Below are 22,176 nucleotides of genomic sequence, written 5' to 3' on the forward strand. Positions count from 1 at the left end.
TCAATAAGAGTTAAAATTGGAGGGTGAGTTGGTTCAGTGGGTAATTTGCCTCTAAACCTGAGAATCTGATTTCTAGGCCTCAATGGTGGAAGAACTGACTCCAGTAAGCTTCCTCTCTCCACATCCACGTCATGGCTCATCCCTCTTCAACACGAATAAAATGTAAAAAAAACAAAAAATAGTTGCCCTGTCCGTTGCAACAAAACAAGTAAACTTAGAAATTAGAAAAAAGAGAAACCTTCAGGATTCTGTTTTGAAAATACCTCTCTGTACACGTGAGGTTAACCTCTCCAACTATGGCCCACCTTAGTTGAGTGTTTGAGTCTCAATGTAATTAGCTTCCAACCAACTCTGCGGTAAGTAGCTCCCTCTGAGACACGGCTATCGCCCCCCGCAGGTTGAGGCTACACCTCGAGGAGCAGAACTAGTAGCTAGTGCTCCTAAAGGGAGTAGGTTTGGAGCTTAGGGGCCTAGGGAGGGGCTGCTGGGACAAGCCAGCTCGCTCCAAGCTAGACCAAGCTCCCACGGAGGCGGGGTCAGGCACCGTCTGCCACACAAACCTAGGCGGGGCCAGGCCAGCTGGTACCCGGCTACAACCGAGACCTGATCCTTGCCTGGCGCCAACTCCGTGTTCCAGAGGCTTCCGCTAGACCACAATTCTCAGGGGCTCACCGGGACAGCCTCCCTCCCTAACTTAGCCTCTCCTCCCGCGCTGCGAGCAATGGCTGCGCCTCCGCGAACGGCATTCTGGGAAATGTCGTTCTAGCCAAGTTCACTAACGCTCATAAGGAGCATATTGGGACTACGTTTCCCGGAATGCAACGGGACGGGCGAGGGAAGGCAAGGGGGAAGGGACAGTCGGTCGCAGACCGCGCTGGGTTGCCGCCGCCGCTGCCGCCATCGTGCCAGCCCCACGGGTGAGTGTTGGGGCCAGCGCGCCGGGGCGGGGGCTGGGCCGCAGGAGCCGCGCTCTAGGCCGCTGGGAGCTTCTGCTTCGAGGCCCTTGGAGGCCCCTCCCCTCTTCACACCCCCACGGCGGCCCGAAGAGGCACGGGGCCCGCACCATGTGTCGCGCGCGGCTCCGCCTACCGCGGATTGTCTGTGGCCGCGGCCCGGGGAATGCTGAGAGCCTGACGGACGCCTGTCCGGGCCGCCCTGTGTCCTGGCTGATGGCCAGGTCTTTTTCTCTTGTCCGGACGATCAGGATAGCTCTCAGGGGCCCGCCCTGTGTGGCCTTCCCTGGCTTGCTCGAATCCTGCAACCTCTGCAGGCAGGTTGGCGGGCCGATCCCAGACCCTCGTCCCACCACCCGCCGGCGAAGATCCGGGGATGGGCAACGCCACCCAGCTCGCTCCAGAGCCAGCATGGGTAAGGGTTGCCCTCCTGCCGCTGCTGGGGCTTGGGACCATTGCCTGGTTCCAAACCATAGCCCGGCTAGGATGTAGGTGAACGCTTCTCTGCTTGATTGCTTGCTGGGAGTGCACGAAACTTAACCTCTACCTCGGTGGAAACTGTGCTGCAGTGTCCAGCATGGAGGACAAGGGCAGGGATTCTGGGGCGGGAGGGAATGCCTCGTGGGACTTTACCTCTAGCTAGTCCTGGAAAATCTGTACATAGTGTCTTTGTAAAGGCAGCTCCCGTCTGGTAGGCCCAGCCTCCATGACTAGGCTCTAGCTCTGGGGTGGGTTGCCTGACTTAGTTATAATGGAGAAAAGACACCAAAGAAGTGAAATTTGTGTGAGCCTCCAAAGTTTCTTGTTAGATTTCTCAAGCAGGCCTAATTCTAAACTACGTTAGAACCTTCTAGAGTCAGTATTGCATGGGCCTGATAGGAAAATGACTCCTTTAGAATAAAACGATGAGGTAGGAGTTAATTCATGAAGAAATGAACTCCAAGCTTGAGGTCATTGAGCCCAGTGCTGGACAAGAGAAGGTGGAAGGGACCTTGTGGCTAGAGCTCTAGTTTAGGTTGTGTTTGCTTGTTGAAGTTGTTTGCAGATCTGGAACTAACTAGAAGCCACAGAATGTCTGCTTTCTCTTCGCATGTTCTGGGGCTGCCTGTGAACAGTCAAGAAGATGGTTGGGTCTTGAGAAAGTGCTTTAGCAATGGTACCACAGATCGTCTATCACTTTGAGCTCCTGGAGAAGAGGTGTATTTAACCAATTACTGTTAAGCAGGCTTTGAAAAGGCACTCTGTTTTGAGTAATGCTTAAGGAACGAGTGTAGAAAAGCTCCCAGGACTTGGCAGAAAGCATCTCTTGTCAGGTTGGATTCTCTGGTCCATTGCTGGCTTCTGTGTCACATGGGCCTAAGCAGTCTCTTAGAATGACAGACTGACTTATGGCAGAATGCTGAAAGCCACTGTCTTTGGTGTCCCCTGCTCCTAGAATATTTCCCCAGATACTGTTATTCTGGTTTTCACTTGAAGTTTTTTTCCCTCCAGTACAGTCATTCTCTCTAGTCAAAAACAACAAGCAGAGATTGCTCAGATCTTAACCAGGACCTACCTTCTATGAATTCAAGCTTCTGAATCCATATTATAGCTGGTAAGCAAGGCTTATCCAGTAGGCTCTGGAGAGACTCCTGCATGTTTTGGCTAAGCAGCCAAGGAAGGACTATCCACAGAACATAGAAGGTCAAAGAGGTAGGATTACTTGGTAAAAGCAGTTATTTCCATACTTTCTTGGAGATAGGGATGTAACTCAGTTGGTAGATTGGTTGTTTGATCATCAGCACTGAATAAATTGAGTGCGGTGGCACACGCTTGAAGTCCCAGTTAACCTAGCATCATGGTAGTAGCATAAGGATCAGAAGTTATATCTTAAGCTGCATATGAAATCTAAGGCCAGCCTGGGGTACATGAGACCCTGTCTCAAAGAACTAAAATGAACTCTGCACCTTGTCTGAGTTTTAGATGAGCTATGCTCATGGCTGAGGATCAGCTTCTGAGTGGCTTCTGCATAGGACTTCCTTCTCTCTTCCCCCTTCTGCCTCTTTTTCTTTTCTTTTTGTAGCACCAGGAATCAAACCTTAACTTTATAAACTCTAGGCTGTGTATATTCTAGCACCTTCAGGATCAAAAAGAAACTGTTCTTCTCCGAGGTGAGCCAGAAATGAAAGGAATTTGGGTCTCTCCTTATTCCTTAAAAGTTCTCAGAAACGTCTGTCTGGAGTTAGCCATTTCTAAGCACCCTGACCCCAAGAAGCCCTCGATCTTACTGGACTTGGCAGTCCATTTAGTTCTGAGAGACAAAGGAGAATCCTAAGGTTCTTCAGAATCTCTATGTGCCCTCTTCTGTCATGTAAGAAGTCATGAGAAGTGGGACAATTGAGTATAGCTGCACAAGGAAGTGACAAATACCTTTTTGTTTGTTTTAGCTAAGAAAGAAAGAAAATTATATATATATATATTTTTTAGGACAGCCAGAGCTATACAGAGAAATCTTGTCTGGGGAAAAAAAAAGTTCAAGGACAGTCAGGATTATATATTGTGAAGTCATGTCTCAAAACAAGCTTCAGGATTCCTTTAGTAAGCTGTTAGCATTTTATTTGACGTGAGCATGGTTTGTTTTGTTTTTTATCTGAATATTCAGATTTTTTTTCCACAAACATTCTTTGGTCCTTTATGGTTGACTCAGGGATGAGGCTACAGGGGAAAAGAGATAAATACTGTCTATTTCTGATGCTAAAAAAAGGTGTCAGTACTAAAGATGACAGAGTAATGTTGGCATTGTGTGCTGAGGGCTTAGTTGAAGAGAAGTGCAGAAGAGGGGGCTTTTAAAGGATTAGAGAGCATTGAGAGCAAAACCTTAGTGGGTCCACCTGCCTCTCCAGATGACTGGCCAAAACCAAAGGCATGGGGGGGGTAGGGGTATTCTCAGAATGCCTAGGAAGGTCACCAACATTGTCTGACCTTCTTTCCCCTTGCCTGAAACATGGGTGTGTAACATCTCACTTAACTGAGACTCCCTCATGATCAGATTGATCAAATGACAATCATTTATTCCTTGAAACCCTGTTCCTCTGCTTCCCACCTCTGAAGTGGCTACTATTACTTACAGGCCTAAATGTCTCCGCCATTCTGTTTTAGGTAATGCTTGTGGCATAATTCAGTAGTAGAGCATTTGTCTAGCAGGCAGGAGGCCTTAGCTTCAGTCTCTAGCTTTTGGGGGGCACAGATAAGAAATAAGAAGACTGCTTGTTTAGACAGCATTTCACCTCACTGGGACCTCCAGGATACACAGTCTAGGGTTCCAGATGAAGTAGAAGAGCATTCTCCAAGAAGGAGGTTAAAAGTTGGGCAGAGTTTCTTTGGGCTGCACCTCGAGTGGGATTTTTTTTATTGTTTTTTCTTTGTCTTTTTTTTTTTTTGGTTCTTTTTTTCCCGGGCTGGGGACCGAACCCCGGGCCTTGCGCTTCCTAGGCAAGCGCTCTACCACTGAGCTAAATCCCCAACCCCTTTCTTTGTCTTTTTTTCCCCCCAAGACAGGATTTTTCTCTGTAGCCCTGTCAGTCCTGGAACTCTCTGTAGACCAGGCTGGCTGCATACTCAGAGATCTGCCTGCCTCTGCCTCCCAAGTGTTGGGATTTTAGGTGTGTGTCAGCACCACCCAGGTGTTTTTTCTTGTTTGTTTGGTTGGTTTTTTTTTTTTTGTTGTTGTTTTGTTTTTTTTGGTTCTTTTTTTCGGAGCTGGGGACCGAACCCAGGGCCTTGCGCTTCCTAGGTAAGCGCTCTACCACTGAGCTAAATCCCCAGTTCCCACCCAGCTGTTTTGTTAAGTTTTCAAATGAACCTTTTCCCATTGTTTGTAGGCTTGCAGTTGTTCAGTTTGAATTGGCTACCCCCTTCCCAACTTTGTAATTCTGTGAACCTTGACATTGACTATGTACAGCCAGAATTCTTGAATACCTCCCTTTGGAGGCCAGTAGTATATTCCTGGAGTGACTTTCAAGCCATGTGAATGAGTAAGGGATCAGTAAGTGCTCAGGACAACACCTCTCTTCTCTCGTCTCAGCTCTGATGTGTCGTGGGCTGAATGCTCTGGCTGCAAAAGTGTCATAGTAGTAGGAAGGACTGAGAGTGAGTGTGCTTATTGTCCCCAGGGTACTCACTGCCAGCAGGCATATGGCCAATCTTGGGCCTACTATTCCTTATTTTTTGGTGGTTGCCTGTTATAAGTCAACTCAGTAAGTGCCAGGGTCTGGAGATAGGATGAAAAACATCCTTCCCAAAAGTTGTCAGGCCCTAAGGAGAAGTCTGTTTGCCTTGATGTCTTTAATAAAATAGAGAACATTTTGGGATATTTTGCTTTTCTTTTTTCTTTTTTCTTTTTCAAGTGTTTATTTGTATGTGAGTACACTGTAGCTGTCTTCAGACACACCAGAAGAGGGCATCAGATCTCTTTACAGATGGTTGTGAGCCACACCTTGTGGTTGCTGGGAAGTGCACTCAGGACCTCCGGAAGAGTAGTGAATGCTCTTAACTGAGCCATCGTTCCAGCCCCTTGTTTTTGTTTTTGAGCCATATCGCTCTATAGTCCTGGAACTTAAGGCAGTCTGGCCTTGAACTCACAAAGATCCAAGCATGCATACGACCCCTGGCTCTCAACCTTTTTTTTTTCTTTTTCTTTCTTTTTTTTCGGAGCTGGGGACCGAACCCAGGGCCTTGCGCTTGCTAGGCAAGCGCTCTACCACTGAGCCAAATCCCCAACCCGGCTCTCAACCTTTTTAAGATGGATCTCACAGGGCTGTCCAGGCAGGCTTTTCTCATCCTCCATCCTTGGCCTTCAGGCCCATGTTTCAATTCCAACTGAATCTCAGCCTTCATAGAAATAGGAAAGGCAGCTGCCTCTGGAAGGATCTGTACGGGGCCGTATCACCGTTAGATGTTTCTAGTCACAGAAGAGAATGCTCTTGGTTGTCCCTGTGGTAAATCCGCTTTGAGCTACTGAGCACATGCTCGGGTCTTTTCATCCTGAGGTGCTTGGAACTTGCTGATACTAGAAAGGAAGAAAAGCATGGGATTTTCCTTACTGCCTCTGTGCTTCTGCCATCTTGGTTCTTAGCTATTGGGGTAACCTACTACTTCCTTGTTCATTCTGGGGAATCAAGCGCTGGATGTGCCAGGGAGCTTTTGAGGTGAAAATAACTATACCAGCCTTATTGGGCCAATTCGTTCTGAAGCTCAAGTCAGAGGACATATGAAAGAGGAAGGGGGGTTGGGGATTTAGCTCAAAGGTAGAGCCCTTGCCTAGGAAACGCAAGGCCCTGGGTTCGGTCCCCAACTCCGAAAAAAAGAACAACAAAAAAAAAAAAACTCTTAAAAAAAAAAAAGAAAGAGGAAGGGTCCTATTTATTATCTTCTGTAAACTCTGTCCTTTTTTTTTTTTTTCTTTTCTTTTTTCTTTTTTCGGAGCTGGGGACCGAACCCAGGACCTTGCACTTGCTAGGCAAGTGCTCTACCACTGAGCTAAATCCCCAACCCCAACTCTGTCCTTTTTATTCTCGGCTCTGCTCACTCCTGTGGTATCACAGCAATGCTGGCCAAAGGTGGTCATGGAATACCGTGGAAGCAGTTGTTGAGGAACCTCATTCCCTACCAGGGTGTCGCCTCCTCAGAGCATTCAAGGCCTGAAGCTCAGTTCAAAATAGAAACTAAAGAAAGCCTAGGGCTCCAGAGAACTTGTGCAACTACTGGGAAAGGGAAGTTACTGGGGCAGTAAGTGCAGAGTATAGGACGCAGGTCTCAGACTAAAGCTCCTGGGTCGTCTGGGGCTCTGGAGGCATTCAGGCATAGGGAAGGGAAAGGTCCAAGTGGTGCTATATAGACTTCAGATATCAGTTCCAGGAAAAGGTTCTGCCTGGGCTAACCACCTAGGCACCAAAATGTCTCTGAACTTGAAGTTAACAGAGTGGTAGGTTGGACAGTTGCCTTTCCTGGATCAAGAATGCCTCCCTGTATGTAGCCTCTCAGTTAGAGGCTGATGATAATTCCTTACCACTGGATTTTGCTTTAGCACCTTGGTTAATTTCTCCCTAATTTGGCCAAGTTTCTGATGAGAAGACAGGACCATAACTCAAGGGAGAAGTGAAGCAGGCTAATGGTCAAGGAGTTGCCTGTGTGTCTACCATTTACCATAGCTGCTCCCCAGGTGACTAGGGCCTTTGGATTGAGAGCCAGTCTCTACTTGCCACGTGTCACTCAGGTAGCTGAATGGAACAAAGGATCACTTCCCGGTGTCTTGGATACAAGGTGTGGGTGAAGGAGAACATGGGTCACTGAGCAGTGTTGCCTAAATCTGACAATTCCAGAGAACAGCCAGCCTAGGTTAGGCTCCCAGACATTCATCTACTTAGTCAACAAAAGTGATTGAGGGCTGGGCCAGGTCCAGTGGAAACAGGTGATGAAGAGTGCTCTGGGAGCACAATAAAGTATGGTGCTCTGGTTGGGAGATAACATGAGTAGCCAGATTTATGGACACAGCATGACTGATGCACTTGTGAGCTCACAGCAGCTGTGGATACCTGCACAAGACTGGGCCCATTGACATTTCATCACAGAGGGGAGGAGTCATAGGAGCTACAGGAAGTTGCTAGCTAATGGTTCCTGGGATTAGCTCAGTGTCATCACTGATTGCCCTGCTCCAGTAAATAACCCCTCACTAATGCTAATGCAAGCAACTTTAAATGCAGTGGCCCACAAGAGAAGAACAGAAAAAGAGAAAGACGGGAGGGAGACTTGTTCAGAAGAAGGCCCTCATGGGAGAAGGCAGAAGAGAAAAGATAATAGGAGAGAATATGGGTAGAGTACATTGTGTATGAAATCATGAAAGAATAAATGTGAGACTAGGGTGGTCAGAGAATGCATCAGTGAAGAGGTGACATTTGAATTGACACGTGATAAAGAACCAGCCATCTAGTTGCAAGAGTGGTCTAGGTATAAGAAGAACCAGTGAGTGACTGGGCTGGTGAGTCACTAGCATCAACCCTTGCTTAAGATTCCTGGGGGGCTGGAGAGGTGGCTCAGTGGTTAAGAGCACCCGATTACTCTTCCAGAGGTCCTGAGTTCAATTCCCAGCACCCACATGGTGGCTCACAACCATCTGTAAAGAGATCTGATACCCTCTTCTGGTGTGTCTGAAGACAGCTACATTGTACTTATATATGATAAATGAATAAATCTTTAAAAAAAATAAATAAATAAGTAAAAAACAGTTCAAAGGGGGCTGAAAAGATAAAAAAAATCCTGGGGCCTGGGAATAAAGTGGAGGAAGTCTTGTGGCGGAGGAGTAGCTGCCTAGTGGTTAAGAGGTGTGTGCTGCTAAGCCTGACAACTTGCCATCAGTGCTTGGGACCCCAAGTGTTGGAAAGAGAGACCAATTCCTGCAGGTTTTCCTCTGACCTACACACACACCCCTAAATAAATCCAGTGAAAGGAACACTGACTACAAAGTTCTCAGTGGGAATGGCCTCAATCTGTTCTAAAACTACCAAAATGCCCAGTGTGGTTGCTAACAAGGGAAGAAAGTAGGTGGCAAAGTCGAGATTCGACAGCCAGGAGGGTTGGATAGCTCAGGGCCTTGTAGATAAAGTAGTAGTGAGGCTTCCTTCTCACTACTTCTCACTTCATCACTTTTCCCATGATGCCATGGGAAATATTGGAAGGCCCTGACTTACACATTCTATATCATCATGAGACTAGAGAGACAGGGTTTTTTAAAAAAACTATTTTTAGATTTATTTTTATTTATGTTTATGAGTATTGTGCTTGATACTCAGGGAAGCAGTAAGACTGTGCAGGTGCTGGGATTGGAACTGAATTGAACAACAAATGCTCTTAACCAGGCAGGGTTTTCCTGTTTTACTTTATTCTACGTGGTCTGGACTGGCTGTGGTCTCTATGTAGTCAGATATAACTTTATACTCCTGATCCTTTTGCCTTCAATTCCCAAGTAGTGGGATTACTAGTGTGTATCACTACACTCAGACAAGAACAGGCAGGTGCACTACTGGACCTTCCTGTCTTGGGTTGTTGCTCACCCTCTGTGTGTGTTTTGTTTTGTTTTGTTTCTTTTTTTTTTTTCCGGAGCTGGGGACCGAACCCAGGACCTTGTGCTTGCTAGGCAAGCGCTCTACCACTGAGCTAAATCCCCAACCCCGTGTGTGTGTGTTTTGCTGGAGGATCAAGCCCAGGGCTTCATACAAAGTAAGTGCTCTACAAGGGAACAATATCCCCAACCCTTTTATTACATTTCTGGAGGAGGGGCACACTATAATGCATGAAAAAGTCAGAGAACAACTTGTAGGTATCTGTTCTCTCCTTCTGCTATGTTGGTTCCAATGGGTTTGGTAGTAAATACCTTCACCTACTAAGCCATCTCTGACCCTTTTTATTTTTTTTTCTTTTTTATTTATTTATTTATTTTTTGGAGCTGGGTACTGAACCTAGGGCCTTGCACTTGCTAGGCAAGCGCTCTACCACTGAGCTAAATCCCCAACCCCTGACCCTTTTTATGTGTCTGTTTTAACTGCTTGTCTGTCCATACTTTTGTACATGCTGTGTGTGCACAGTAGAGGAATTTGGATCCTGTGGAACTGGCATTATAGGGGTTGATATTCAACACATGAATGCTGGGAGCTGAACTTAGGTGTTCTGTAAGTTATCTTAACTGCTGAGTCACCTTGCAGTCTTCTGATACTCATTTTTTGTTTACTTGTTTGTTTGTTTGTTTGTTTGTTTGTTTGGACACATGGCATCTCTTTAGCACAGACTGGCCTAGAACTCACATAGTATTCCTCTCTCAGCCTCCTGATTGCTGAGCTTACAGGCATAACTACTACATTCGTCTGTCTTTAGGCCTTAGAGTAAAAATCTCTGAGAGGGGCCTGCTTTGCTGCTCTCAAGAGATTGAGGCTCAGAGATCTAGGGCTTCATGCCCAGAGGCTCCTGTTTCACGGATTTGAGTTTCACGGATTTGATCTGCTTATTTCTATTTGTAAGAGAACTCAGCTTGTCATTGGAGTCCTGGCTCTGAGGCCCACTAAACTTGGACAGTCCAATTCTGTGTACCAGCTGCTGAGCTGATGGACTTACTGGGTCTCATTTGGTTCATCTCTGACATGAGTATTGCTCTGACATGAGGGTCGGGAGTGCCATAAGGTTCTTTGTACAATTCTTTTTTTTTTTTTTTTTTTTTTTAAGGTTTTTTTTTTTTTTTTTTTTTTTAAAGTTTTTTTCCTTTTTTTTTTTTTTTTTTAATTTATTTTATGTGAGTATGCTGTCTTCAGATAAACCAGAAGAGGGCATCAGATTCCATTAAAGATGGTTGTGAGCCACCATGTGGTTGCTGGGAATTGAACTCAGGACCTCTAGAAGAGCAGTTGGTGCTCTTAACCTCTGAGCCATCTCTCCAGCCCCTCTTTGTACAATTCTTTCTTGGCTTGAACCGCTTTCTTTTTTTTGAGACCAGGATCTCCATGATGTGCAGTTCACTGCTATTACAGATTTTGTCTTTGGAGACACTTGATATTAAAAAAAATCAGATAGGGCTGGAGAGATGGCTCAGTGGTTAAGAGCACTGACTGCTCTTCCAGAGGACCTGAGTTCAAATCCCAGCAACCACATGGTGGCTCACAACCATCTGATCCCCTCTTCTGCTGTGTCTGAAGACAGCCACAGTGTACTCATGTATATACATAATAAATAAATCTTTAAAAAAAATCAGATAAAAGTTTTTCTTTTAGGTCAACATTTAACAGAGTTTATGGTTGGTTTCTTGGGGGTTTAAACAACCTGAAATTATACACAAGGTTTGTAATCTCTACCTTTTTGCATACTTCTTGGCAGAGACTTACAGATTTTGTGATTCTCGGAGCATCTTTGCACCTTCAAAAGCCTAAGAGTCCAAAAAAGGCTGATCGCAAGGGGCAACAGCTCTTTGAGGAGCCTGGCTCTAGTCAGTCTGTGGGCTACTAAGGAGAAGCCTGAGGAGATGGTATGGCTGTTGGCTTCTCACAAGAGCTGTAGAAGCCATAGGATGAAGGTAGTTTGGTTGTTTTGTTTGTTTGTTTGGTTTTTTTTTTTTTTTTTTGTCTTTTTTTTTTTCGGAGCTGGGGACCGAACCCAGGGCCTTGCGCCTGCTAGGCAAGCGCTCTACCACTGAGCTAAATCCCCAACCCTGTTTTGTTTGTTTTAAGATTTATTTATATATGTGAGTACACTATCACTCTGTTCAGACACACCAGAAGAGGGCATCAGATCCCATTACAGATGATTGTGAGCCACCATGTGGTTGCTGGGAATTGAACTCAGGACCTCTGGAAGAACAGTCAGTGAGCCATCTCCAGCTCCTGAAGGTTAGTTCTAAATGTGATGTGAGACTGCATTTGTGAGGCCTTTGTTTCACGGTTTTACTTTTTAGTAAACATGTTAAGAACAATGATCAGAGCTTTCTGGCAGTTCTGGACACCTCCAGGAGAGTAGTACATGTGGATGGCAAGGGTCTCTGTTTTGCTGCTTTTTGGTTTCAGGAATGCTGTTTTCAAACTGTAAGTTGAAAACTTACTAAGTCATTAACTTGCAGTGCTGTACATTCTGAACTAGGGGAGGATGTATAAGGATCATGTATATGAAAATTGACAAAGGTGGCCAGGTTACATATTTAATTAAGCTCAATATTGGAGGCAGAGGCAGGTGGGTCTCTGAGTTTGAGACCATCCTGCTCTACAGAGTAAATTTCAAAGCATTCAGGGCAACAAGAGAAAGTTGATGGGGTTTATACCTGAGGTGTGTCAACAGTGGTGCCTGGTAATAACAAACAGGGTCTGACCAGTGTTTTGGAGGAAGAATAAGAATTGACCAAGCAAGTCATTATACCCGTGCCAGGGACTCAAGCCCTGAGCCTGTTGTGTGTGTATTTGGTGTTAGATGCAGATAGAATGAGTGGCTGGCAAGACAGGGATGCTCTTTTTTTTTTTTTTTTTTAAAGATTTATTTATTTATTATATATAAGTACACTGTAGCTGTCTTCAGATACACCAGAAGAGGGCATCGGATCTCCTTACAGATGGTTGTGAGCCACCATGTGGTGGCTGGGAACTGAACTCATGACCTCTGGAAGAGCAGTCGGGTGCTCTTAACCGCTGAGCCATCTCTCCAGCCCGACAGGGATGCTCTTAACCTCTGAGCCATCTCTCCAGCCGAGTTTTTTGTTTTTGTATGTCTGTTATGTGGCCAGAAGGTATCAGATTAGAGCTAGAGTTACAAGCAATTGTGAACGCCCAGTGTATGTTCTGAGAGCCAAATTCAGTCCTCTAGAAGAGCAGGAAGAACTATTGACAGCTGAGTGATCTCTCTAGTCCCTTGGTTGGTTGGTTCTGTTTGTTTGTAAGTGACAGGGTCTTGCTATATAGCTCTGACTGGCCTGGGTATCACTATGTAGAACAGGGTGGCCTTGAACTCTACAGAGATTCTCCTGCCTCTGCCTCCAAGCACCTGTACCATCACAACCAGACCTTATTTTTTGAAACAAGCATTTCACCGTACAGTCTCGTGGATTGGAACCACAACAGTCCTGTAGTCTACCAAGTGCTGGCATTACAGATGTGTACCTGCTCCTGGCTGCTTATTTTAAGAGGGGTCTTTCTGTGTAGCCCTGACCTGCTTGTGGGTAATGGAATTGGAGGAAGGCAATACCAAACCTAGTTTAGGGCTCAGCTTTAACCCAGAGGCTTCAGTGGTAAAGGGAGTGTGTGATCTAGGGTTCAGTTATACAAGACCATGTCAGCACTGACATTGTTCAATCTGTCCTAATCTACAGCACGGAGGTGACAAGGGAACTTTATTTCGTGTCATATGTTTGGGTCCATGGCAATAAGGGTGTGGTCAGACAGTCCTAGAGTCAGGTTGGTGTTGGCTCCTGGAGCTGCTTTTGGTCTCCTTAAAGCAAAGGTCTTCATGCAGTCTTTGGTTTTCTTGTTTTTGTTAGTTTGTTTTTGAGACAGGATTTCTAACCCAGACTGGCCTCTAACTCCTTGTGTAGCCTTGAACTTCTGATCCTCCTGCCTCTACTTCCCAAGTACTGGCATTACAAGCATATGCCACTTACATCTATCTGGTCTTTGCATTGCTGAGGATCCCACCCAAGGTTTTGTGCATATTAGACAAGCATTCTCTAACCAGGCCCTGGCTTATTTTCTATTTTGAGACAGGATATCACTTAGTTACCCAAACTGAACTCATTCTGTAGCTGGGTAGACCTTGGACCAGGATTCTTCTTAAATTAGCTTTTCAAGTAGCTAGCATTGTAGGCTTGTAGCACTAGGCTAGGCTTTATCCAGTTTTGAAGATTTCTATTAGAGAGTTAGCTTACCTTTAAGAACAATACTACTGCTGGGCGTGGTGCTGTGTGCCACTGGAGGCAGAGTCGGGTGGATCTGCATAGCAAACTGAAGGGCAGCCAAGGCTGCATACTGGGACCCTGCTTCAAAAGAAGCAAACACAAAACCCTATCCTGCCTATCTGGACATGGTAGCATATGCCTTTAATAAAACTCAGAAGGCAGAGGCAGAGAGAAACCAGACCAGTCTGGTCTACATAGCAAGTTCTAGGACTACGTGGTGACACTATCCCGGATAGAGTCTTAGGATAGATAAGATAGATAGGACAATACTACTGAAAAAGAAAAAACACCCTCCTACTTCCTATGCTGCCCCACGGTCTTACCACATGGCTTTGCTTTCCCTCTCTGATGTCCCAGTTTCCATCCCTCGCCTGGTTTGGTGCTGTCACATATTTGATGGTGCTGTTTCTTCTGCCTGGCATGTTCTTTTCTAGGACCTCCCCTTGATATAGGGGCTGAGAGCAGAAGGAAGCCTGGCCTTCATTATTCCTGCAGCTTTTCCTGAGAACTCTTGGGAACTGGACTGAGTATCTTGGCTTCTGTGGGGTGGGACAGGCTGAGTCAGTACTATGGTAGAAGGCGCAGAGATGGGAGGGTAGGAAAATGTGGACTTTTTAGAAATTTGGAGATGTGACCAAAATTGCGGGTGAAACTGGTTGTAGATCCTATGTTTCTTCCATTTGTTGATTGTTTCTTGGCACAGATATGAACTGGGACACACTTTGTGTTCCTGTGTGCAGCCGTGACTGGATCCAAGCTTTCTCCTCGGCTTGGTTTAGACTTTCCTGGACATTTCTTAGTCATCTGAGCATGGCTGCTATTTTTAGTACAGCTACAGCTACTTCCTAGGGAACTTAAAATAAAACTGGCTTCATTTCTTGGCCTTTCATTGGCTAGAGTATCTTCATAGGCTGGAGGATTGGATTAACCTCTGTTTCTTTACTCTGTCCCTTCCTGCTGGCTCCTCTGGCCTTCGGTGAGGTCATAGAAACTGTAGTGAGTGAGTACTCACCATGTTAAGCTGTGTAACCACCAGCCAGCAGAGGAGGATGTGGGAACCCTAGAAGCACTGATGTGCAGTAGCTCCTACCGCAACTAATGCTTTTCTGCTGGAGCCAAGTATCCTGTTACTGTTTTGTTTCAAACCTATTATCAGGACAGAGGATGTACTCGTCTACAGTCAGATCCATACAGGTCTCTAGGACCCACAGGAAGTACAGCTTGCCTTCCCATGTAGGGCTTCAATAAAGCCAAAGTGGCTTTGTCATCATTGTCTTTGGGATGGTGGCCTGAGCTGTGTAGAGACAGCTCTTCAGGAGCAGGGTATTGGTGATACGGGATACCGCACATAACTGCCCACTCATGCCTTCATCTGTTTTTCCCTTTCATCCTGTCAGAGCTCTGAAGTGAGTAGAGAATGTCATTATCACTGAAGGACTGACACCAGAAAAGACCAGGTCAAGAATCACCTGGCCTCAGAAATGTTAGGAGGCTCCTCGGGACTTGCTGTGGTCAGGAGTGGAGTAGAAGTCATGTGTCCTTCCAACCCCCATCACCATCACATCCCAGAGACAGTATTGGAAGTTACTGTGGCTTTGCAGCTTATTGAAAGGATTAAAGAAAACTGGTGCTTAGCTCCTTCTTCTCCCCTTATTGGACATGGGGACTATTCTGATTTTCCTTTACCCTGTGTGTACCTGGCACCCTCTGTCATCCACCTAGAGGTCCTTAGAACATGGGCTAAATATGGTTCCTACCACTGGTCAGGGTTGGGTAAGGTGTGTGAGATCCCCAGGGCTGTCACATACCCTGAAAGAACAGGTATCAACAGAGAATCTTCCTGCATGAGGAGGCTAGGAAAAGACAGGCTACTTCTTGCTTCTGTGGTACTAACATTTCTGTCTTGCTGGTCTTGCAGGTCTCAGTGAGGTGGGTGACTCTCCAGGATGGGAGACAAGCCAATTTGGGAGCAGATTGGATCCAGCTTTATTCAGCATTACTATCAGTTATTTGATAACGACAGAACCCAACTAGGCGCAATTTACGTAAGTCTCCAATGTGAGAGCCAGAATAAAGCCCTAGGAGATCAATTTGAATATCAAGAGTGTCCTGGATAGGAAGTTTGGGCTTTCTTTTTTTTTCTTTTTTCTATTTTTCAGAGCTGGGGACTGAACCCTGGGCCTTGCACTAGGCAAGCGCTCTACCACTGAGCTAAATCCTCAACCCCAAGTTTGGGCTTTCTATTCCATGTGGTTGGCACCCTATCGGATCACATCTCTCTGTAGCAAGTAAAGACTAGGATTCATTATCCTCTGGAGGCAGCAGCCATGAGCATTTTCAGTGCAGTGCTGGCTCCTGGAGACCCCATGTGCAGCTTCTTTTGAGGTCAGAACATCTGAGTGCTTGTGGGGATAAAATAAAGTTAAACCAAGGAGTCTTCTAGGTGGCCATTGCTTCACATTTTAATGATACTCATTTATTCATTCTTTTTTTTTTTTTTTAAGATTTATTTATTCTATATAAGTACATTGTAGCTATCTTCAGACACACCAGAAGAGGGCATCAGATCTCATTACAGATGGTTGTGAGCCACCATGTGGTTGCTGGGATTTGAACTCAGGACCTCTGGAAGAGCAGTCAGTGCTCTTAACCACTGAGCCATCTCTCCAGCCCCTCATTTATTCATTCTTGATTCTGCCTGAGATTTAGCAACACAAGAGCATTCATTCAGTCGTGCTAAGCTAACAGATCTACCCAGGATAGGAAGGACTATCCATAGATCCTAGTTGAGCCATTAGAAGTTGTCAGTATCTCTTCCAGAATGTCAGGGTTTGTTCAGAAATTTTGGAAATAAAGAAAGGCATCTTAGGAGTGGTAACAAATTCATCCTAGATGATATAAATTGTCTTTATGAGTTAGAGGGATTGTACCCAGGCCCTCATGCACGTAGGACAGGTGATAGAACTCTGTCACTGTTCTGCACACACACACGCGTATACTCACACACATACGTCAGTTCCTCTCATTGTCTCTTCTGGACACAGGAGTCTCACAGTCTTGTTCAGGCTGGCCTCAGACCTAGATTCCTCTACCTCAGCCTCCCAAGGAGCTGGGAAGACAGGTCATTGTAAAATAATTAAGGCAGGTTTAACAGGTCCCCTCCTGAAAGACAGTTACTTTAGCAAGGTCCTAAAAGAGGACTTTGTATATGTTGTTTCATAATTACTCAAATGTTTCCTATTTGATGATTGAGGAAACTAAAACAGAAAAATAATCAGTTTGTCTAATGTTACAGTTGGAAGTAACAGAAGTTCCCACCTCTCCCCACTACCTCCTGCCCTAGCATAGATCCTTACTATGTAGTTTAGGCTAGCTTTAGGCACTCCATCATCCTGCCATAACCTCTGTCATTGGCTGAGTGTGGTGACACACCCTTTTAATCTCAGCACTGGGAGGCAGAGGCAAAAGGATCTCTTAGTTCTAAGCTAGCCTAGGCTACACAGTAAGACTGTTTCACAAAGTGGGTAAGAGATGTGTGTATTAATAAATACATTTTGGGGGCTGGAGTGATGGCTCAGTGGTTAAGAGCACTGACTACTCTTCCAGAGGTCCTGAGTTCAATTCCCAGCAACCACATGGTGGCTCACAACCATATGTAATGGGATCTGAGTGTTGGTAATCTTTTAGAGTTCAAGGAACAATGAGATATAATCTAGAAAGTTTGCCTGGGTGTTGTGGCATAAGCCTTTAATCTTAGTACTGGAAGGCTGAGCTAGGCAGATGTTTTGAGTTTGAGGCTACCCTGGACTACAAAGTGACACTCTCCCTCAAAAATAAAATAAAACAAAATAAAAAGCAGTAAAGAATTTTGAGGGTTCCAACAAGGAAGGCTTCTTTGTATAGTTCCTGGAAGTTGCCAGACTGGCCTCCAACTCAGATGGCCTGCCTCTGCCTTTAATTCTGAGTGCTGGGATGAAAGGCATGTGCTACTACCGGCTGGCAGAAATAAAGAATTTCTAATTTAGAAATTATTGCTAATATAAATTTGGGATTCAGCTTTAATTTTATGTTTCCAGGTAAGTAAACAGATATGAACTCTTCTCCCTAAGCAAGATCCTTTTGAGGGTTTTTTTCTAAAGCTTTAAAGTGCTGAGGCTCTGACTGTATTTCTTTACACATTTTAGATTGATGCGTCATGCCTTACGTGGGAAGGACAGCAATTCCAGGGCAAAGCTGCCATTGTGGAGAAGCTATCTGTAAGTAAAGGCCAGACATGAGGCACAGGTGGCTTCTTTCATGCCTCTTTGATCTCAGCTGACCTCCTATTCTTCCTCTTGCAGAGCCTTCCGTTCCAGAAAATTCAGCATAGTATCACGGCGCAGGACCATCAGCCTACACCAGATAGCTGCATCATCAGCATGGTTGTAGGCCAGCTCAAGGTAGTGGTGCCACTGTGTTCAGGGCTGGAGTAGGCAGGCAAAGCAGAGCCCTGGGCAGGCCTCCTGTGCCTTCCCTGTGGATGTAACCTGCTTATTGTGGGAACAGTCAAAGTGACTGTCAAAACAAAACCCATCAAAGTGGCAGCCTAGACCTGCATCGTTTAATGTAGCAGCCATGAACCATTGCAACTGACCTTTCCTCCTTCCCTTCTCTTCTTTCCTTGGCTGAATATTGAGTACATGCTAAACAGGTACTTCCTTACACTGAGCACCTCCCTTGCTTGGCCCCACAATTATTTCTACACTTTTTTTTTTTTTTTTTGAGGTTGGGTCTCACAGTGTATCCCTTACTGGCCTAGAGCTTGCTGTGTAGACCAGACTGGCTCCATACAGTTTTAAACTATGCTAATTAAATTAAAATGTACTTCCTTAGTGGTATAGTTACATTTCAAGTGGCTATAGTTGTAGAAAGTTCTAGTGAAGAGCACTGGTCTAGAGCCATTATGGAAAGGGAACAAGATGAAGCAGGGTCAAGCTGTACGGCCAAACTCCCAGGCTCCTGTGTCGTCCTGAGGTACACATAGATCTGCTGGCTGGGCACTTCCAGATAATCCTCCAATAACCCTCAGTGCTACCACCCAAGCTGGTGCTCCCTCATTCTCTCTTTGAGACAGAGTCTTGCTATGTAGACCAAGCCCTCTTTCTTTTTTTCTTTTTTTCTTTCTTTTTTTTTCTTTTTTCTTTTTTTCGGAGCTGGGGACTGAACCCAGGGCCTTGTGCTTGCTAGGCAAGCGCTCTACCACTGAGCTAAATCCCCAACCCCCTAGACCAAGCCCTCTAATTCACAGAGATCCTCCTGCCTCTGCTTAATACGTGCTGAGGTGAAAAGAGTATACCATCATGACTGGCCCAAGCTGGCTCTTCACGTGCTGAGCAAAGCAGATGAAGTCCCAGCTTATTTATTTCCCTTTTCCCATAAGAAAAAGAAAAAAAAATGTATGTGTGCATGATCGGTGTATCACACTATGGTACACATATGGAGGTTAGAGGGAAAACTTGTCTCCTTTCATTTTTTTTTTTTTTAAGATTTATTCATTTATTATATACAAGTACACTGTAGCTGTCTTCAGATACACCAGAAGAGGGCATCAGATCTCTTTACAGATGGTTGTGAGCCACCATGTGGTTGCTGGGAATTGAACTCAGGACCTCTGGAAGAGTAATCGGGTGCTCTTAACCGCTGAGCCATCTCTCCAGCCCGTCTCCTTTCATTTTTACATGGATCCTAGGGATCCAACTCAGGTCACCAGGATTGTAGGGCAAGAACCTTTACCCGTTTAAGGTGTGTCTCCTTACTCTTAAGACCTGTCATCCTTATTGTCAAACACTTTCCAAAAGCCTCTCTTCCCAAAGCAGGAGAGTGCCTGACCCCCTTAGCCAGCTCTCAGCTCTCTGGGACTGTGTCATGATAGGGTTCAGCACATACGCATGTGCATTCCCCTCTAGATCAGCTGGGTAGTGCTTTCTGAATCAGTATGGGTATGGAAAGAGTGTCCTGTGGTTCTTACTTAGACCCAGAGGGACTACCTACAAGTCGGGCCTTCCTTTTCTCTCAGTTCTTCTTGCTTTTTCAGAACTCTCCAATCAGGCCCTTAGGGTTGAGGAGGCATTTCCAGGGAGCTCATCCTCTGCTTCCTTAGGCTGAAGTAATAAGCAGTACTACTTCACATCTAGGTTCAGATTCCTCCTGGTGTTAGTGTCCCAGCTGGAGCTTCAAATGGCCTGATCCTTGTTAACACCAGTTCTTAGAACAAGAAGTGAAGCTGGAGCCGGTGTGTGCATGTGTGCACTAGGCCTCATCCTGGTTTTCTGAGTTCTGGTTAGAGGTTTGGGGCTGCCTTTTTTTTTTTTTTTTTTTTTTTTTTTTTTTTTTAATTTATTTTATTTATTCCATGTATGTAAGTACACTGTTGCTGTCTTCAGACACACCTGAAGGGGACATTGGATCCCATTACAGATGGTTGTGAGCCATCATGTGGTTGCTGGGAATTGAACTCAGGACCTCTGGAAGAGCAGTCAGTGCTCTTAACCGCTGAGCCATCTCTCCAGCCCGGGGCTGCCTTTCTATGTTGCAGTGTTATGCTGGTCATTCCCCATCCTACTCCAACCCCTTATATAAAATTGTGATCCTATTGTAAACTTTCTCTGCGTTTTATTTATTTGGTTTTTGTCGGGGGCTTATTTGCTTTCTTGCTTGGTTTGTTTTAAATGTGTTTGTCATACACACACTGAGAGGCACGTGCCACTGTGCCCAGTGTGAACCATCTACTCCGTTTTATCAGTAATGTCTCCTGATTGAACTAACTGGCTTTTGAACAGTAAGGTGGTTCATTATAAACCAATAGTAAGTACTACTAGAGTCCTAAAAATTTTTGATCACTTCTACACAGAGACATTGAGTTAGAAGACAGGCAAGTCCTCTGCTCTGTTGCCTAGCTAAGTGGTAAAATGTGCTGCCTTTCAGTATACATATGAGTAGCCATTTATTGACACCTACATGACCAGCAGTTTCACACATAGCAATTCACATTCACAAGCACCTATTGTACTGGAATTCAGGTTTAAGGTAATTAGTACCTGATCCCAAAGTTGTAATACCATTAAACATCCTTTCTGTTCCTTAGCCCCCTTACTGAATCTTTTCTTTCTCTGTTTATACAGGCTGATGAAGATCCCATCATGGGTTTCCACCAGATGTTTCTATTAAAGAACATCAATGACGCTTGGGTTTGCACCAATGACATGTTCAGGCTTGCCCTGCACAACTTCGGCTGACCTCCTCCTGGCCAGATAGTCACGCTGTTTCCTCCTCCCTTTTCCCAATCCTATCTCCTCCAGATGCTCCAAATATCATACACAAACGAGCAGGGCCGAGGTGGGAGTGGGTGCAGTGCGCTTCTGTCACCACGGTATTGTGCATGATGTTTGGATGCTAGACTAGTTGCATCTGACAGGAAAAGTTTGTGTTGTACCAGCGCATGCCTTGGAAAGACTTAAGTAATGCAAAAGATTGTCGGTTTTTGGTTTTGTTTTCTTTTTTTTTTTTTTTTTTTAATCTACTGACAAGTTGCTCTAGTAACCCAAAGAAGTGAAGGAGAAAGCAGCTGCCTCACCAACCGCCCAGATATCGATTTGTTCAGATGTTTCAATGCCTCATGATACAATAAAACCACAAAAATTTTCTTAACAGTTTAAATTGTTTTAATTAGTTAAGTAGTTGGCTGGGCATCAGCAGCTCTGGCCCATTGTCTCTGATGCCACCCTCCCATCTGCCTCACCTTAACAGTACCTGCTGCAGGGAGCAAAGTCACTCACATGGCAGTCCACCTAAGCCCTCAAGTCTGCTGGGACAGTTCTCTCCAGCCCAGGTCTTTGGAAAGCAGGTCTGGCCTGAAGCTTCTCTTGTACTGAAGGCTCTTCAGTCAGCTCTGTCTGACACCTCCAGTGGCCTCTGCTCTGTAGACTCGGGTCTAGTAGCAGGACAGATGATTCTGTAGCAGCTACAAAGGCCTTGGCAAATATGACCTCCCATGTTTATACCCTCTGGGTTGAATCTCAGATGGAGAGGCCTGCTCTATACCCACAAAAAATGACTTTCAGATGTCTACATTCCCCAAGCAAAGCAAGAGATGCTGTACTGCCTGCTTGGGGTATTGGAGCCAGGCCCCATTGCGTGGAGTATAAATTCCACACTATGGAAACAATCAGTGTGAAGGAGTCTTGCTCTAGCTGCCCCCTCAAGACTTGTGCAGGGCATTTACACGCCATCTCCTTACTTCCCACACACCCCATACTCTCATCAAATCCCAAGAAGTCTTAACTATTATGGCAGTTTCTGCCCTGTTTCTTAGTCTGGGCACAGGTCTTGCTCAGTACAAATAAAGCTTTTCGTCCTTGAGACCTCTGGATAGTATAAAGCTACCAAAATAGCAACTGCAAGCTGGAACCAAGCCCAAGATTTGGGGCTGAGGATTGGCTAGGCACACCTGAAAGCTCCCACCTCCCCGCCATTCTGCACTATGAGGGGGAGAGTAAATAGATTTCTGCAAACGCTCCAGGTTGCCTGGTTACACCAGCATAGTCATGGACACCACACAAGAGGGTCCAGTGGGATTGATTTCTAAGCTGCTGTGTATTGGGGGAAGTAGGGGTGGGAGAGGTAGATGCCAGCTGCCTCTTACTCCACCCTGTATAAAATCTGCAATACGGCTGCTTCCATGTACCTGTGCCTAATGTCTGCAATAAAGAGGTGTTTGTAAACTATGGTTTCTTTATT

General features: G+C 45.4%; 1 protein-coding gene across 2 annotated transcripts; it reads left to right on the forward strand.

The window, feature by feature from the left end:
• Positions 1-856: 856 nt before the first annotated feature.
• Nutf2 (nuclear transport factor 2) lies at positions 857-22,160 on the forward strand. 2 transcript variants are annotated; one of them, XM_087594203.1, is made up of 5 exons: positions 857-1,368; positions 15,320-15,446; positions 17,586-17,657; positions 17,742-17,840; positions 20,562-21,089. In XM_087594203.1, exons 2-5 carry the CDS (start codon positions 15,348-15,350, stop codon positions 20,673-20,675), a joined length of 384 nt encoding a protein of 127 aa, XP_087450329.1. In that variant the 5' UTR covers positions 857-1,368; positions 15,320-15,347; the 3' UTR covers positions 20,676-21,089. The 2 variants fall into 2 exon arrangements, with proteins under 2 accessions (XP_087450329.1, NP_001007630.1); NM_001007629.2 differs by having other exon boundaries at positions 885-917; positions 20,562-22,160.
• Positions 22,161-22,176: the final 16 nt, after the last annotated feature.

This window comes from Rattus norvegicus, chromosome 19 (assembly GCF_021556685.1).
Source record: "Rattus norvegicus strain SHRSP/BbbUtx chromosome 19, alternate assembly SHRSP_T2T, whole genome shotgun sequence".
Lineage (NCBI taxonomy): Eukaryota > Metazoa > Chordata > Mammalia > Rodentia > Muridae > Rattus > Rattus norvegicus.